General features: G+C 38.7%; 1 protein-coding gene across 1 annotated transcript; it reads left to right on the top strand.

Annotated features, from left to right (window-relative positions):
• Window positions 1-1,956: 1,956 nt before the first annotated feature.
• LOC140237983 (uncharacterized) lies at window positions 1,957-17,104 on the top strand. The gene is made up of 9 exons (XM_072317913.1): window positions 1,957-2,138; window positions 5,418-5,552; window positions 6,834-6,937; window positions 7,564-7,637; window positions 8,744-8,883; window positions 11,415-11,593; window positions 13,137-13,335; window positions 14,402-14,451; window positions 15,095-17,104. The coding sequence occupies exons 1-9, from the start codon at window positions 1,993-1,995 to the stop codon at window positions 16,519-16,521; spliced, it is 2,454 nt and encodes an 817-aa protein (XP_072174014.1). The 5' UTR covers window positions 1,957-1,992; the 3' UTR covers window positions 16,522-17,104.
• Window positions 17,105-19,930: the final 2,826 nt, after the last annotated feature.

Below are 19,930 nucleotides of genomic sequence, written 5' to 3'. Positions count from 1 at the left end.
CCGGCAAACGCACTTTGCATCACTACCACAGAGCCCCAGGTGCAGCTACAAAATAATATTTAGTATCAGACAAAGCAGAAAATTCCGCTTTCATCACTCTCTTAATATCATCATCAATGTGCGGTTATAAGACACGTTTTTATACGTTTAAAGAAGTCCCGATTCTTTAAACGCGATTATCTCGTAATCGTGTTTCCGCGCAAATTCGAACATTCGCCGGTTCGTAATGCGACCGACGATATATGTGTGTGTCTGTGTGTGTGTGTGTGTGTGTGTGTGTGTGTGTTTGTGTGTGTGTGTGTGTGTGTGTAGAGAGAGAGAGAGAGAGGGAGAGGTAGAGGGGGAGGAAAGGGTACATGAAGGGAAATTCTAGCCCACCAGCTCTACAAGACCCGTTGGTAATTAAGAATTTAAAGCAACAGCCGAAAACTTATTGTGAATAAAATGTTGACATTTCAAAATCTTGTGTGAAAGGCAACCCCCCCCCAAAAAAAACAAACAAACAAACAAACAAACAAGCAAACAACAAACTATCAATTATAACCTTAGGCTCTTTTTTTCTTCTTCTTGAATTTTCCTTTATACTGCACAATACAATCTGGCAGTAGGCGTATGCAATTATGCAGTCTCATAATTATGATCGTAGATTGTAATTAACAAATTGTAAATTGTTAATGGTACATTGTGTACATTGGGCACAGTGAGTAAATCGAATAACAGTCCGAAATCAGATGTAATTTTTAACATACACCTCATCGGATGCAAATCTTTTCTCTTTTTTTTTTTCTTTCCTTTAAGTTTCAGCAGAGTGCAAGTCTCACAACAGGTAGGAGCTGATTATTATTCCAACGCAATTTCTTAAGAACTTACAGGTATCACAAAAGTAGAATTATTGAGGAAGCTGTTAATACGGCACCTAAATCTCTTAGAAAGGACTTGGTGACAAAGCAGTTATTAATTAGTGAACTTCCCCGTTGAAACATGATACTTCCATTAAAATATCGTGCAATCTGTCATTTATTGAGAGACTTAGCGCAAAGCACGTTTTTAGCCAAACTGAGAGTTTCACTGTTCATCATTTTCCCCGTCTCTCCGATCAGTGTCATAAGTCATTTCTCTGGTATTAAAATGTGAAATTTCCTTTGGCGCTATATTTTCCCTTAAGCCATATCGTGCGTGATGTAGAGGCATTCTGTTCCTATTATTGTGACATGACGACTAGGAAATGAATCCATTTAGATTAGCATTATAATAGCCCCCTCTCGTTTAGAAAAGGTTCTCTGAGAAGATGGTACATACATTCATGGGCCTACCAGTGTTCATTTTTTCCAAATTGTTTGGATAAATCATCAATTAGCGTATGTTATGGGGTTAATTGGACCCGGCAATCGCGCCCAACCACTCGGACATCCGAACGTAATATGCGCTACCTGTTTACGTGCACCGGCTGCCGATGCCTCGGTGGGAGTTGCAGCTGATTGAAAACTACCGCGCTAATTGTTGACTAGGGCGTGTGGGGATGAGTCGGCGACCACGAAACAATGCCTTGCCGTCGGGACATGCGTCGAAGGTACGCCACCCAAAGCCAGCGAGGATCTAGGAGGGACGGAAGTCATAGCGAAGGGGGTTTGTCTCTTTCGTGAGCTCGCAGGGACAATGAGAGTTTAGGTTCGGAAGCAACTTACTGTAAGCACAGAAACACGTTCACATTCAAAACTTCTTGATCCGTTTCCTTCCGCTCTATGGATACCATAGGTGATTTATGACGAATTGTGTCTAAATTGATGAGTCGTGAGGATAGCGCCATCGGCTCCACTACTAGTATAGGAAACGTGCCTCTCGCAAGTTTCTTCGCAAACCGTACAACTCGCCAATATTGCCCAGTTCCCGTCCCTCTAATTTTTGGCGTTTCCACTCAGGCGCGAGGGAGCTGGCGACACAACGGGGTAACACGCTCAGCAGTGGTCAATGTCGTAAATACCTTGGCTCGAGATGATGACCTCTTGCAAAGGATCAAAGTGGCGTCTCCTCGCTTTCTTGACTTGGACATTGCAACTGTGTTATGGTCCGACGCACGTGTCATGCAGCAGCTACAGGCTGGACCCCAATGGTCAACATGTGTGTTCGACCACTAGACGGTAAGCAATTTCATTTATTTCAAGGAATCGCACTGGGAACACCGATGTTCATCTCCCTGCGGATAGTAATTGCTCAGTCACAAGAGTCGGGGGGTATCGGTGGAAAAGCGCTTTTGTGTCGGCTCGCGTGTCCAATACGTACTGCGTCTTTGTACACACCATCGAATTTGCTCGTTAAGTTGTTTGTTTTGTTTTTGAATACCCAACTTTGTTGTGCCTCTAATGTCTGAAAGTACCTCTGATGTCCAACTTTACAGCCCTCACTGAACGCATTGCTGTTGGTGTTTGCTGTTATTTTTTTATGTTGTTGTTGTTCTTCTTCTTCTTCCTCCTCCTCCTCATCTTCTTCTTCTTCTTCTTGTTTTAATAACTCTGATAGTTTCCAAATAGTGTGAATCAAATGCACATATAAGAAATACACATTGCAAGTATATTAAGTTTGAAGGAACACTGCAGTACTGCCACACAGCGACTGGTAAACATCTCTGATATTAGCACAATCATGTGATATGATTTTGTTCGCCAAACAACTCCAAGAAATAAGGAAAAGAAATAACAAGAAATGTATAAGAGAAATAAAAAGATGAATAATGTGGCTCTTCATGTAATAGTTCCTTGTTTTTTGTCTTTATTTCTCCCAAATTTTCTGTTCCTTGCATTCAGTATGATCATACAACTTGCACACATAATTCACGGTCCCATGTGTTTGTTTCAGTGTAAGTATTTTTGGTCTTTTGCCTTTTCCCCAATTTTAAAAACATGCGTTGTTTACTCCATTTCATTTTTCTCATCCATTTTCATTTGATATCTACTGCTTCACTCGTTCGAGAGTGTGATATCAGTTTGCACATTCAGCAATTAGGATCAAATCTACAGCTTCCCTCGAAAAACTGACTCACTGTGAAAGGGGGATTTAAGCAGTTTCGCAGTTGTTGCGAAGCGTCTAAACTATGAATAATACGTTTTATGTTCATATGTCGCCCGACGATAATTACCGTGACTTTGTGGGTAATCTAAGCTAATTTAGTCGGCAGAAAGAAAAGGCAGCCCCTCTCTATTGATGATGACTATTGTAGAAGCGAAAGACAAGGAATAAATTTGAATGTTGTAAAAGAGCCGGTTTGGTCACATTCGTTTGAAGGGGGGTCAGGGCCTCGCGACGTATTAACCAATATTGCGGTCGATAGCTAAGGCATTTCAATCCTACCGGGAATCAACCAATCAGAAAAGAGCAGTGTTAACTGGATTACGATTTATTGCAATGAATTTGAACTAAACTGCTTCGTTTTCAGTGGAGAGGGGCTCATGCAGGTTATGGGTGAATTGGAGAAGCGAAGATCAAATACAATGTGCCCGGGTATGTGAATGTGTAGGCTCTGTGGCATAATGGAAAACGTCATCAAGAAGACCACAGTTCGAGCCCTGACACCGGCATGCATTCTCAGAGCAAATGATCAGTAAAATGCAGATTTATATCTAGGAGTAGCAATAGATACTTGGCAATGCTGATTGGGTAACGATATCTCGGAATGACCTGTATGGAGAAAATGAAAGATGGTAGACGCATTGTCCTTGATGAGGATGATAGTGACAATGATGATAGTGATGATCACAATAATGATATTATGATTATCGTAATCATAATTATGAGCGTGTTTTGGTTAATAGGTGGTGGTGCGTGTAAAGTTGCGCCTGTCTACAGTTAATGGTTGGGAGAAAGAAATGTTGGTCAGGTTGAGATGTCTGTCTAACATCTTTTGATAACCTTCTTTATATAGTCTCGTTACTTTTCACTTCTAATCCTTTCATCTTATTTTCACTTCTTCTTTGCCCTTCATGTATTCATAACATCATTTACACAGTCTGTTCACTTGAATACCAATAATGATTTCAGTGTGGATAATGCCTATTGATGAGGTAATAACAATGATCATACTAGAATGTTTTCTAATCGGAAGTCATGTTCCTAAGTCGCTTCATAAGCTGTCCCATTTTCTGTTACAGTTCAAAATGGAATAAATTTGCACGTCCGCTGTACAGATATTGATCATGTTTACGCTTGATTTAGAAATTACGTCAGTTTGTAGATCCTGCGTCTGGCAATTCATGTTTTGCCTGATTATTATAATTAGGATGAAATATTTCCGTTCTATCTATGACCCAGACACTGTAAGGAGTGCAAAGAACAAAATCGAAACAGCGATTACTCAGTGCAGTACGTCGCTAGCACCGACAATCTGCTCTGTTGTCCAGGTTGTAGCCCGGAGTTCTCCATCGGGGCTGATTCACTGGTGCTAAAAATGTGCCATCCAATATAACATTAGAAGAAATCGAATGAAGCTTCTCTAGGCGAGGAAAACGAAACAAAGCCCCGTCATGTTGGAATAAAGACTTAAGTCATATCTTTTTATTTCATCTCGTTTTGATGTTATTCTCTCCAATTGTTTGATTAGATTTGTTTGTTTTTTTCTCTTTCTCGTTTGCTTGGGGGATGGGGGCTTTATAGACGGTCTTTGTCGCGGAGTAGCAACGCTGTCTGGGCGGGGAAACATGATATCGCCTGGAGAATAAGCCTATTTATGATAGACAAATGCGCAGTATGACATGGCAAAACAATAATTGCTCTTGATATGTGTTGATGACTTAACAACTTTTTAATCCATTAAGAAAAGAAAAAGTGGAGACGGTTTGGATAAAGGTCTGAACTTGCCATATTAATATTTCCACAGGTGCATTACTGCACCTTTCGTGTAAATATCTTTCGCACAGCCAAGGAAATTATCTAAAAGGCGTAATTTCATAATCCTTGACCCAGGCGTTTGGACGATGGCGGGATCGCGACGTGATGTCCGTTCGTCGAGCAAGGTCACTGCTCTTCTAGAGTACGGTCAACTGTGAAATCTTGATCATGACACTTCATTTTGGATATTAAGGTCAATGAACTTTAACGAAGCAAGACGAAAGTCCAACCAAAGCCTGTCTTCGTGAAAGGTTATACCACTGGCATGATCAGTGAATCGCAGCCTATATGTTCAAATAACTTAAAAACAAAAATGATATAAAAGAAATATAGTAATTTGATGAAACAGTGGCATTGAATGACGCTTTAGTTTCCGTTTAAGATGACTGATATTGATATTCAAGCTGTAATTACCTTCGTATTTATTCATTTAAAAGCTAAATTTCAACAATCTGCATGATTTTGTTCATCGCTTCTTAGCTTGCCTAACTTCCTCCCTATAAACGGCAATGGCATTTATCGCTTTAACTATCTACCAGACTCCGGAAGTTCCATTTTCCCCTGGACGTGACGCAAGGGGATACATTCCCGAGCACGTTCGATGATTATTCTGCTCCGTCTGACGATTCCGAGGACGAGGAACACGCTGCTGGTCGACGATTACCGCTGACACGGTAATAGATTCACTGATATCTATACATATCGATGCCCTCAAGTATACTCTGGAAAAAAAATGATGTAAATGCATATCGCTCCATAAATGATTGGATAAGGATCTCTTTTTGTTCAAACAGTAGGGCATTGGTATGAAACCTAGCTGGTGGCAACATCCTCGGAAAAGATGTTTTACCAACAACCCCCTCCCCACCCATTACACGTGTTTGTAATGTGCAACTATTGTAATCCTGATTAGGGGTACTGATAACGAGAGCACTGAGAAAAAATAGACGATTTTCCTTATTATCACAATCATGATAATTACTTTCATTACTGCCGGTATATTACCACCATTATCATCATAACGACTATATCGACTCCGATAGTATAACGAGAAATAGCAGAATCATTGCCATCAGTATCGTCGCTACTTATATGATTATTGTTCTCTTTTATTCAAGTATGTAAAACATATGTTTCAGTGATTTACCTGTATAATCTGGATTGCTTAAAGGGACTGTACAGTAGTGGTTGAGGTAGGGATTCATGTTTTGAACATTCCTAAGTGAGATAATGAAAAGTCTCTTATGAAATATGAAAGAGCATGTAATTTTAAGAAGGATTCAACGTTTATCTGATGAAAATTGGTTTTCAAATGGCTGAGATATCCAAAAAAAAAAAAGTGTTAATAGTAAAAGGCGACGTGCCACAACTTTATTAGGATCTCTTTGTTTCACCTTGTTTTTGGATATCTCAGCCATTTCAAAACCGATTTTCATCGAATAAACTTTTGATACCCCTTAGAACTGCATGCTCTTTGACATCATTCTCATAGAGTGGTTTCTGAATATCTCGCAAAACGTTAAAAGCTAAATCTTCACCTCGACCAGAACTGACACACCCTTTAAAAACATCAGTCTTACATTCTTTCTGACTTAAATCACAGTGATACTTGTATGGCCCAGAAATGCATGAGTCACCATGGCGTATTACATTGTATTAAGGAAAAACGTATTTGAATACAAATACAATTGTGTGGGTTTTTTTTTTTCAATGTCGTGCCATTTTATTTCATCCAAACGTATTGTCACCCCTTAGCGTATTCCAATGTATTTTCATCTCAGTGTTTTATATATACTGCCCATCGCTCGAAGTTAGAGATGAAATGGCCTGCGTTTCTGCACTAGCTTCTTTTTATGTGTGCTGCTCATTAAAAAAAAAAAAAAATCATAATGTTTTCATTTCAAAATTATTCATATCTTATTTCCTGTTTGTTTGTTTGTTTGTTTGTTTTCTAGTAATTCCCCACTAGTGGTCGGTCGCCAAACATCGAGACTCATGAATCAGACAGTGTATCACTGCTGCAGGGGTTGGTTAGCAAGTGGAAGAGAATGCACGAAAGGTATAGTGTTTTGTTTTAATTCTTTATTAACATACAAGTACCCCCGCCTTTTGCGGTCCTTAAACGTCATTCGGTATGTTCAATTAGTACGTGACTTATGAAAATATGAGTTTGATAATCATTGACTTGTCTCTAAACAGCGGTGTTTCAAACGAGATTTATAGAGACAATCTAAAACATAATATAATTATATTTATCCGTCGGCAATTTAATTTTTGCTTCATTTTATTCTTTCTCCCTTAAAAACTGCAGAAAGTAATACAAAGCAAAAACCACAAACATCTCGGTACATCGAACTTAAATGTGCCTAGAATAACGATAATAATAATAATGATAATGATAATAATGATAATAATAATAATAATAATAATAATAATAATAATAATAATAATAATAATCATAAACAGGACGATTGTGTCCATTCCAGCAGGTATATGAATGTTTGTATGTGCGTGTGTGTGTGTGTGTGTGTGTGTGTGTGTGTGTGTATGTGTGTGTGTTTTTCGATAGCGCAGTATTATTTATTTATCTATGTATCTGCCTGTCTTTCTGGCTACCATTATACATAAAAATACCCATGCTTACAATGCTATTTATGTGTTCATGTCTTCTTTCTTACGTCATAGCAATCTGCACATCGAGATGCATCAATGGAAAATGTTCCGCGCCCAATGTTTGCTCCTGTTTTCCTGGGTTCACGGTGAGTGCTATGTGGAAACGACCATCCTTGGAAGTTAATCGTTGTTATGCTTTCTTAATAGTCAGTGCATCACTCTCTCTCTCTCACACAAACCGGAAGTTCGAGAATGACTCACACATTATACATTAGACTCCTTCTCCGTTCTGATCTCACCTCCTTTGATACTTGAAGAAAGTTTGAAGAAGGGAAGCAAGTTTATCGACCAGAAGAAGGTCATTATTTCGCGCTACGTAGAGGAAGGGCTTGACTGTGCGTCGGTTTTATGTTTCGCGGCTGTTGTTGTTGTTGTAGTTTGATTCTTTGTTATTTCTTTCTGTTTGTCATTACGCGGCCGCTAGCAGTCAGGCCAAGAAATTACACACTACTGATTAGTTTGCGTCACATATCGGTATCCAGAATCACCAAGCCTGCAAAGCAAACATCCTAATGAAAGCATCTTAAGCATCTTAACATCTTAGAAATAAGGAAGAATAATTCTAAGAAACCAGACAAGAGAATTGTTTATCGATAAAGGTCTCCTCCGCCTTTATAATACCGATGAAAGTAATGTATGCATGCATATTATACACGTGATTATATCTATTTGTTTTGAGTGCTTTTGTTTATATTTTCATTTGGAAACCTTTTTTTTTTTTTTGTCAAAATGATTTCATTTGTACAAGTGAGAAATTAAACAAAATGAAAACTGAAACGCGAATAACCCTTCACCTCAATTTCTGGGGGCGAGGACTTTGACAGAGACTAAACAATGATTACATGCAATAACAATTTCAAGACCCAGTTGAAGAGTATGTGATGATAAATGTGATTACGAGTGGGACACGTATACAATGTGTTTATTTTTCGTTTCATGAGATTAATCATTGCAAATCTACAGTTGTTCGCATGACTATATAAGTTCCGTGTGCATCATTTTTTTTTCTCCAATTTTTAGAGACAGAAGGGCGTTAACACTTCAACAGTCCTTCAGTCAACAGTTAACCTCATTAATACAGTTATGATTGTTGATGATCATCGTTACTGGTCCGTCTGGTCGCTGTTACGATTCGCTGTTGCAATTATAATCTAATATCCATGTACCGTGCCATGCCAATCGCATGATTCAGGGCACCACGTGTGAGAGGGCGTGTCCGCCGGGTCGTTACGGACCAAACTGTGAGCTCCCCTGCACCTGCGGATCGAGGGACTGTGACTCCGTCACGGGGCGATGTACGCCGGAATGCGAGCCAGGCTTCATGGGTCCAAGGTGCGTAGCGTCTACTAAGCTCGTTCACGACTATTAATCGCTTATTAGCATAATATTTGTTGGTTGTTGAATACTGCTGTCATATTTATCATTGTTGTTATTGTTATCATAATAACTTGTATATTTCATCATTATTAGTAGTGTTACCATTATCATTATTATATTCTATTATTATTATCATCATTACTACTACTATTGCTACTATATACTATAGGTTTTCCCGTTCAATTTCATACTTTGGTCATTCAAATTCATATAACGTGCATTCAAATTCACACAGTGCACGCACGCGGAAATATTCGGGCATTCAAATTCAGAATCCGAGCGATCAATTTCATTTATGGGCGTTCAATTTCGTTTTTGTGAAATCAAATTCACGATTGGGCGTTCAATTTCGAAATGCGAGCATTGTGTTTCTCACTCGTGCATTCAAATTCATGCGAAAGTCACGTGATAGTCCCGATGAGCTTGTTTGGTGCGTTCAATTTCATTTTTAGGCGATCAAGTTCCTACTTTGTGCGATCAATTTAACGCGGAAAATGGAGTAGACTTTTTTTAAGAAAGGAGAAATGGCATACACAACCAATGAATGCATGCATATAGTGTAATTATTAGTGTTTAAAGGTTCTACATTGTTATTTGTTCATATATTCTTTGTTGTTTATCTTAAAAATAATTCTAAATTGCAAGGTCCAATCAGCAGTGCATATAGAAACAACACAACGACAATCTAATCATATTTCTTGATGATACTACACTTTACATGCATGCTGACAACGCCCAAACACTAACCACTGTCATAATGGTAATGCATCAATTTAAAGACAAACTGACACACAATGACATCACATAGTCCAGCAAAAGTAAACCAATTAGATAGCAATAAACAACAAATTAGCCGTACACAATGTTCATGCTATCAGTTTCAATGTAGGCCTGGTCGAAATTGTTTGTTTTTTCTGAAGGTGTCAACCAACCTTTCGTATCATGCTCGTCTGTAGGCATATACAGTGCCTAATGTTTTTTTATTTGTTTGTTTCATTTTCCATCTAAGAAGATGGCTGATAGCTGATCTTCTATGGGGTCCAGTTGGATGTCAGCTGGGACCACTTTACCGGGTTAAATACTGTGCTCTTTGCGATGAATAAATGAAGTGGGATCTTTTGCGTGCATGAGTTGTGACTCTGTCACACATGGGACCTCCATTTACGTCCTATCAGAGGGACATGTGCCTGTATATTCCCTTTCGTGAAACCCGAAGTCATATTTGTCATTGAACAGGTGGACCTCTACTGCAAAATAAATAATCATAAATCTCGATATATTCAAAGCTGAATAAAAAAGACACACACACACGGCCCTAAACTAACTAAATTCCGGCCTTCATTTAAATTGAATGCAGCTATTTGGAACATGGTTGCCTATTCACGAATTTGAATGACCGACGAGATTCCGTCGCCAGCTTGACATGAATTTGAATGCCTATTACTGAAATGCGTGCTCCTCTCTTAAATTTGAATGCTCCGATAGTGAATTTGAATGCTCCGTTAGTTAATTTGAATGCTCCGAAAGTAAATTTGATTGCTCCGACAGTGAATTCGAATGCTCCGATAGTGAATTCGAATGACCGGATTTTGAATTTGATTGCTGATTCAGTGCTACGAGCATGGAATGCGTGAAATTGAATGCTCGGAATAGGAACTTGAATGACAAAAGTATGAAATTGACCGGGAAAACCTATATTATCATTGATATTATCAGTGCTATCATTGTTATGATTATTATCATTATCGTCATCATTGTGATCACAATTATCAATTTCATAAGTAATACTTTCATCGTCTCTAGAATCAATCAGCTCAATTTAGAAAAAAAAAAAATAGGTAAGTATCGCATGGTCCCTTTCGTTATGAAATCAGTCATTTCGTCGACGAAAGTGACTATGCGACACTTGGCGCCCCATAGTCTTCCACGTGTTCTTAGAAAACATCCTGAATTGCAAGTGATTTGGATGCTGACTCTATCTCTCTCCTTACTGGTACAAGCTTGAAAAAACAAGGCAGACCTTCTGAAAGCAGGCCTACGCTGGTGTTGTTAAAGAACAAACAAACAAAAACAAAACAAAACAAAACATAAAACAACAACACCACATAAACAGAAATTACAGGTGAGATAGTATCACACTGCAGGATCATCTAACAGCGCCCCCATCCAATGTGGAATACTTGTGAGGTGATTTCTTAGGATAAAGAAAACGAAGAGAACTTTCATAAATGCTTTCCTTTCACCTTACATGCCCCAGTACCAAGATTTTATTTCAGTCCCTATATAACAAACTTCATGTACAGTGTACCTTTAGTCATCTGCAATGTCAGCAGCTTTACTTCCACATCGAGTACTACGTTCAGGGTCTGATATGCAGATGATGTTACAGTGAAAGAGACAATTAAGATGCTGTCATAATGTGCTGATAAGCAGTTTTGTGTTATCATAACATTTTTCGTCGGTATCTTTGTCCATCACTGCTGCAGCTGCAACATGCCCTGTCCTCCGGGGAGGTACGGGCCTGACTGCGTGGAATACTGTCAGTGCCCCCTCATGGTAGCCGGCGAGGTGCAGTGTGACCCGGTGACAGGAAACTGTACAGAGCCCTCTACTCGTCCCCCTACCACCGTCCTGGCATATAACTCCACAATGTTTGAGAGAACAGGTACGACAACGTAGCGAGAGAAGTAGTATAGTTATATAGAAGATGTTTTATGATGCTTTTACATTTGATATCATCACTTCAACTAATGTTGACATTGTTCTTTTGATCATTATTAGTACAGTATCAGTACTACTGTTATCACTACTACTACTTCTACTACTACTACTACTACTACTACTACTACTAATAATAATAATAATAATATTAATGATAATAATAATAAAAATAATAATAATAATAACAATAACAATAATAATAACAATAATAATAATAGTAACAATAATATTTCTGCTGCTGCAACTACAAGTACTACGTCTTCTTTTTCCTAAACCATATACTATTAGATGATAATTAATAATGATGACGATAATAATATATAATAATAATGATACTGTTACTATTACCGTCGTCATCATGAATATCATCGCGATTGTCACCATTGTCATAAGTTCCTTATAACACCTCTGGCGTGCCCAAGCCCAATAGCCTAGACTGACCGTTATGAATAATTAATAATATTGATAGCCGGGCCAGTTATTGTATTCACATTGTTTGTACATTTGCACAATGATATGCAAATCATTCGTGTCAACCGTGACATAAAATTAAAAAAAAAAAAAAATCTTCTTAAAGGCATGAAAAAGAAGAAGTGAAAGCTGTTGGTCGAAAAAGATTTGCGACTTTATTTACATGAAAACATAATCTACTTTTTGCGGAAAGCTCTGTGCTCGCTTACCAGAGGCATAATGATTTGCCGCTGTCAGTTCAAGAACTTTGATAGTCGAGCGCCCCCATGTCAAGTTTAGCGCTAATGATGACGTCAATTCGTAGTTCACCTGTGTAATAGTGAGAGGGAAAGTCTGGCAAGACTTCTTACGCATATTTTACGGTGAATGACGTCACTGGCTTGGTGTGCAGAGACTTCACCCACTCTAATGTGTGGCCGTGTTTTTTTATTTTATTTTTTTTTATTTTATTTTTTTTTTATTTTTTACTGTCATATCAAACGTCATGAGCATCAGGCTGTGATAAAATAATCCAATCGTCCATTATTGTGGCATTCTTAATCCTTTAGTGGCTTTTTTAGTTCCACACCTGCAAGTATTTATGCAATGAAACTATGCAAATGTGACATAAAACATTTTCATCTATGGTGCAAGTTTTATGTTAAGGAGCACACATTGACATTTATGTTTTACGAAGGCCTATGTAAACACATCTGTCTTCGTGCCGAAATATTTAGTTCTTACTTCATTCGTCATTATTTAAGAATCGAAGTCGACTCATTCCTCAAGTCGACTCATTCCTTGACATTCGAGTTACACATTGCTCTAAATGTTACCTCACATTTTCCTTCTCTATTTTTTCTCTTTATGTCAGTATCCATATCACTGAATGGGAAATACTTATAAAATACTTTTGGTTTTATTTGTTGTTTTGATTTATCGTTATAATTTTGAATAACAATGCGTTTTAACGAATGTAGGACATACAAGTCTCATGTAGACCAAGAGTTGATCTGTTATTTATCGCGCCCTTCCAGACTCCTTCCACGAGTTTTTCCAGTACGACACGGAAGAGCCCGCTTTGGATCAGCCGGACCGGAAACACGCCATGGAGGTCAAAGCGATGCGACTAGGTGTTTCCGGTGCCGCCGGCGTTCTTCTCATGTTACTGTCATTGGGTCTAGCCGTCTACGTGCATCGGAAGTTCCGGAAACGGGCATGCATTTGTCTTCAAAGGTCAGTACATAATGAAGGGGATGTGGGGGGGGGGGGGGGGGTTCGTAACGTGAAAAGTCATGTCATAAGTACTGAAGTATTACAAACCAAACGTTGCTAAAAAGACTGTCTTGATTTCCATGCTTATCGGATGTGAATTATATTACGAACTTCATCACTATTTTGTAATAATTATAAAACATAATCATTGCATGATAGACTCACGTATCCTTCTGCCAAAAGGTCACTCACTCAGGTATTTCCAGCTATATCCAGCCACATTCGTTTTGGGGAAAATCCCAACATCAAACACAGCACGATAACACACGGACACGCGTTTAACTCCAAAATGGACTATAAAACTTTTGAAACTGTATTTAGTTGGAAAGATGTATGTAAATACTTACAGTAGGTTGCCCGTTTTCATCATTCATGTACGACGTATTCATGAGTGATATTTTAACTCATCATGCTCATTTTGTTATTGTATTCGAATAGAAAAGACGTTTGACACCTTTTTGCAACATCTCCAACAGGCATAATGCCATGCCAATGCATCAGGAATTAGGTACATGAGTCTTTGGTGAATGTAGTTACTCTATTGTCCCCCTCATCAAAGCATAGAATAAAGGCATTCCTGAATTTACCACGGATTTTGCAGATGAAATAAAACCGCGCATAAATGCTCTAAAATAGTTCTAAAATGTGAGTTAGGGATAGAAACGATCACTGTAAAAATCTTAATCGGTAAAATCGATGTTAAGTATGGTTAGATATGCAAAATGGGAACAAAAGATATAATAAAAATGTTTTCAGACTAAACCGCCTACAGTTACGGTTTATTGAGAAAAATACAGGTATCTCCTTATTATATTTTAGGCTTTATCGCGAAAATTTTATATGAGAGGATGTTGTGGGGTACAACAGACCTACACATATGCATTAAATGTCACACCTAGAACATTTTTTAAAATCACTGTTCCCAAAGGTAAACAGGGCCTTTAGTGAATCACGATATACAGTAAAATATTCTTTAATACCTGATTTTTTATTGTTCATTATTATTGATTTTATGATTTCTTGTCAGGAAACGGATAAGAACGGCTATGTTGACGCAGCAGAGGGATCGCATTGCAGGTAATGAAGTTACCGAGATCTTGTCTTCACGTTGTAATATAAACGGACACACATAAGAAAAAAACAACAGTCCTTCTACTTCGAACAGTAGATGGCAGCACATTGTTTGAGAGGTCGGATTGATGATTCTGAGAGTATGTTTTCGCACTTTTAACTCTTGCTTGTAATTATCAACGTATAACGAGAAACAATATTTCCCAGGTAATTTGAAATCTGAACAAATGAGTTTTAATTACCAAGGTCCGACATTATGGAATACACTGGCAACATTGTAAACATCAGCAAACAACATTTTAGCGATTTTAAAAGTAATTTAAATGTGTAGTTTACACCGCAATGATTTTGTTCTCCCCTCATTTTAAGTATATATGATAACTCTGAGTATAAAGTCGTTTTTCGTTTTTTTCTATAAATATATCTCTTTTTTATGATTTTACTTTTGCTCTACTTTTGTTTCACCTAATTCTTTGCTGTGTGTTTTTCTATACTTTCATGTTTGGCCTACATGTGTATAATGTTGTGTAATATGTGATTTTTACCTCATGATGCGTGGACACGACGAAGAACAGCCGTGTTGACTGAATCATGTGTTGTGTTAAAATGAATGAGCTGAAATGAACATTTTTTAATGTTGTTTGTCTAGGTGTTTCCCATCAGCAGCAACGAGACAGACGAACGCCGAGGGCGCACTTCCCAAACCCGTATCTACCTCACGCCATGCCGTATCGACTCCCAAGTCTTTGCAACTACACTGGTCTTAGGCACACGAGTCAAAGAGCGGCTAGTGTGTTTTTTGACCCACTACCAGGGACGGTGGAAATCAGCAAACCAAACATGGCTGCCGTGAAGCCATGCACGTCGCCGACAGTCACACCGGAGGAGACGATATACGAGGTGCGCCCTTCTCTGGTTGCGAAGGGACGCAAGGACCAGAATATGTCGAGCGGGTACATCGAAAGCAACACCCTCAGCTCCATCTCCAGAGTTGTGCAAGGATGCGAGGAGGACGTTGATAGTGTCACGACCAGCGTCGCCTACAGTCGTAATCTCAACGAAGAAGCCGAGGAGGAAGAAGACTACGATTACCCTTATGCCGACAGTGCGAAAATTGAGATGGGATACGATCAGTTTCAGACCCAACGATCTCGTCCAGGTGCCCACGAGCATGAAAATTCAATATACGCTGTAGTGCTTGAAAATGAAAAGGCAATAGCGAGCCCCACGGACAATACACACAGCGTTTCTTCCCGTTTCCAAGACAACGCTCGCGATAGCGACATCCTGGCAGATGTAGGTAATCATGGCCGGACGCATACGGATCCACTCCCCTTGCCCAGTCATTTCGCTGCTCCTCCGCAGGATGGCACGTACACGGCCTTGATAGCAAATCCGCGATGTAGAAACGACGACAGATCAGCCATTCCTGAACGGACTCCAGGGAGTGGCTGCAGCTCCACGGCCCCTTCCCCGAAAGTGGTGACAAGGACTCCGTCTGCGAGGGTTCCTCCATCAGTGCGCCCTCGCGTGACGCCGCTCTCCCTTTCCAAGGTATCGTCCCCACTGCGTCCCCGAGGAATGAGCGATGTCCATCACAGCACACGGGGTGTCACGTCATCGAACCGTCTGTCCCCTCGTTCCAAGGCTGCGCTGAGCCACGTAGACTCAAACGGGTACACAACAGCCATCCGTACGTTCTCTTCCTTGCGACAGGCACGACGTCCGGCCACTAAACGAAGGTCGCGTCCCTCCATCGAACTCCGGCAAACCCCAACTCCAATGACGCCTCCAAGAATAAGTGAATCGTACATTCCACCACTGTCGCCCGATCCGACGGGCGATGTTAGCATGAAGACCCAACTGGTCAAGGAGGACTCCGTGCAGAACCCGCGATACGTCAACGAATGTGTAATGTCTCCGAAACAGAAGCCCAGGGAGAGGACTCGATCGCGCACGCCAGCCCTCCTGCGGCGGGCGAGGCAGGCGCTCCCAATGCCTTCCATTCAAAACAGCGATGAAAACGATAAACTGTACGATGACATACTGCCACTGACAAACGCCGAAGATACTTGACTGTGACGCCAGTGACAACAGAGACATCATTGGTTAAAATAATGTTCATTTCTTTGATCCAGTATTTGTCTATTATTATTGTACGCGTTTAAGTGACGTAAAAGTACGTTATCTGTGATTGTTGACAAAATGATTAGTACTTTAGTCTCCCCTCCCTTTTCTTATAGGCCTACAGTATGACTTCTCCGTATCCCCCTGTTCATCACTTTCAAAGTGCCCATAGACTGTGACCCTCTTACATGTCTGAAAAGCAGATCCCCTTCAAATATCTGCACACAAACTCACACATATTCACATTCATACAGACATTGATATGATATATGGTTTCTACTTAATAATAATGGGAGATTTTTAGATCCTCTATCTTTATAGGAACCGTGTTTGTTTATTTTTCTTATGAAAGGTCTGTTTATTATCTATATTTGTTATTAATTTTTTAATGTCCGATTTTTGTTGGACGCCTAATATTTCCCTTATTTTGTTCAGAATAATAGACTAGCAAGTCTATAGTGACATGTCGTCACAAACTTTTTTTTTAAACTTACGTAATTCCATTGATTTGCATTTCACAACGTAATTTATCTCTTACCAACATGTACCAATAAACCAACATGTCAGGAAGAAAAGACCTTATTCGATTGATTTGTTTATTTGTGTGTTGTTGTGGTTTGTTTGTTTGTTTTTGTTTGTTTGTCTTTTGGGGGTCATTGAATGTTTTGGCTAGTTTTTGTGGTAATCCTTGTAGTCATTTTACTTTTCAAATCCTTAAATGCAGTGCTAGCTTTTCTCTCTCTCTCTCTCGTTAAGCCTATATGAGCTTTCAGACATACTGTTATTGTAATTTGTCTAAAGGTTTATAGGCCTATATATTTTTTAAGCTGTCATCAATAATCATTACCCCACCCCAGTTATAATTGACAATTTTGTATTATGGTTTTGCCCATGACTCTTGTTAGCCAATTGCACCCGATATTATTGTACAGCGTGAAGCCAAGCTGAGAAAACCAAATCCTGCTGGAAAGAACACAGTGTCTCACAGTGTGTTCACAATGCGTTCATATAGTCGACTCAGTGAAAACGCTCGAATTCAACAGTGTGAAGATGATTTCACACTGTGGGGTGATTTTTCACAGAGAGTTCGCATAGTAATGTTCTGTTTCACATTGTGAATTGACGATTCACATATAATGTGAATTTATGATTCACAATGAATTGTGTTCACATTCTTAAAACGCTCGAATTTAACAGTGTGAAGAGATTTCATTGTGTTCACAATGTGTGTCACACTGTGGGACACTGTGTTCTTTCCAGCAGTGAAGATTCCATATGCATGGCTCGACACTAACTTTTTTGTTTGGTGGCCCGATAGGGCCACCAAAATCCTAAATTTCACATTTTTGGTGGCCCGAGAGAAAAGTTTGGTGTCCCGAAAAAAAAAAAAAAAACCAATAAAAAACATTAAAAGTCCTTCTTTTTAATGAGTCAAATATTTAAGTTTTATGATAGTAAGAATTAGAAGTTGGACATATCTACTCATAAATAAACTTCAACAAACATGCAATACTCACTCTCAGGCACTCATTCAGTCCTTTTCATCCATCCTGTAAACAAATTTAACTGCTAATTTCCGGCGCAAAAAGTTACAAATTTATTGACATACTTTTCAAAAAATTTCCCCTTTTTTGAAATTTGGTGGCCCGACTTTCATTTTTGGTGGCCCCGGGCCACCGTTAGTGTCGAGCCCTGCCATATGGATCAGCGGATGGCTTCCTGTAAAATGTAGAATGTCTTATCGAAGTATTCTTTTTCTTTTAAAAACATTGAATTAGACATAATACCTGCTTGCTCCTCTTACGACTTACATTACAACATATTAAAAAAAAAGAAAGAAATATTTGTCCTCTTAAACCTAATTAATCATGGTGTCAGTAATGACTTTTGTTATATGAACAGTGTGTCTGTCTGTCTGTCTGTCTGTGAAGGGTGTGCATGGGTGTACAGGTATGATTATAAAGTTAAAATTTCGTTATCCACTAGAAACATTCAAACACAAAATGGAAACTCCTCGAGCAGAGTAACATACATCTTTATTTCATATACGTATAATTACATTTGCATAGAAATCTGATTATCTAGCATGATTGTGATAATATGGCGTACTCATAATTATAGTACTTTACAGTAAAATATAATTCTCAACACAGTAGTGTCTTTGGCCAAAATGTTATGATAAACCATTATACAAAAAGAATAACCAAAATCTGAATACTACAAGACACATCTCATTTAATAATTTACATTATAGGATGTAAACATAGATGATATACGATCTGTGCACGATGGGAAAACTGAAAAAGTGTACAAAAATAGATAATGTATTTAGTTGTTTAAAATCTACCTTATGATATCATGCACTATGTGTATATGAAGCAACACGTACAGCCTGCAATGTACATTCATGCTGGAGGCTGTTTGTTTGCAGTATAATGGCTGAGACATGAGTCTTGTGCAAAACTGAAATGAAGGAAAAATGTATATAATGGCATTCGTTTACTTCTACGCAGCCATCATTTAAATGAAGTTTCTTTTTTCTCCATTTCCATTAACAAAAATGCACTATCTTGTTTCATAGGAACAGTAATTTTGGTGATAAGATTCAACATGTTACAGCAGTTCTGTTTTCACAACAAAGATGAAGAAAGCATTTCCCTAGCATCATCTCCTTAAACCCTCTACTGATATCAACCTGCAGAACCTGAAGAAATGAATACAAAAATTGAAATAACACACATACACACACACACACACACACACACACATTGATATAAGATATTGCAGCTGGTGTTATCCGAATATATTTGCGTGTATATATTTCCATCTGCTTATATGAGAAGACATCTCTTACCTTAGAAACATTAGCATAAAGCGCCATGTAAATGCAATTATTATTGTTGTTGTTATTATCATTACCACGGTACTATTCTTAATTTTATTACGCCTGTTCCCAATCAAAAGTGATGAGGTCGAATACTTCAATAAACTGAATTCTTGCAGCTACGAATGATTTCGTGTGTCGTTTCTCCATCAGCAACAGCAGCAGCACTACTGATAAGAGCGAGTAAAATCATTGTGACGTCGTGGCTGACTTACATATGTCTGAATGACGTCACCATCATGTAATTGTGATGTGATTTCCATGCTGCTCCTGTTTTTTTTTCCCGACATGTATCACACTTCTATTATTTGGACATAGAAGACAGCATCATAGAGATTGTCATAATTATGATTTTGACCCCCCCCCCCCAAAAAAAAAAAAAAAAAAAACTATCTGTATGTCTGTTTGTAAATCCACAATGGACAATTACAGACAGTAAATTCATGGAAATTGCAGGGCCTTTTGATGTGTTAT

This window comes from Diadema setosum, chromosome 14 (assembly GCF_964275005.1).
Source record: "Diadema setosum chromosome 14, eeDiaSeto1, whole genome shotgun sequence".
In the NCBI taxonomy this organism is placed as follows: Eukaryota; Metazoa; Echinodermata; class Echinoidea; order Diadematoida; family Diadematidae; genus Diadema; species Diadema setosum.
Note: the sequence above shows the minus strand (reverse complement) of the source record. Positions and strands in the feature narration are given on the sequence as shown.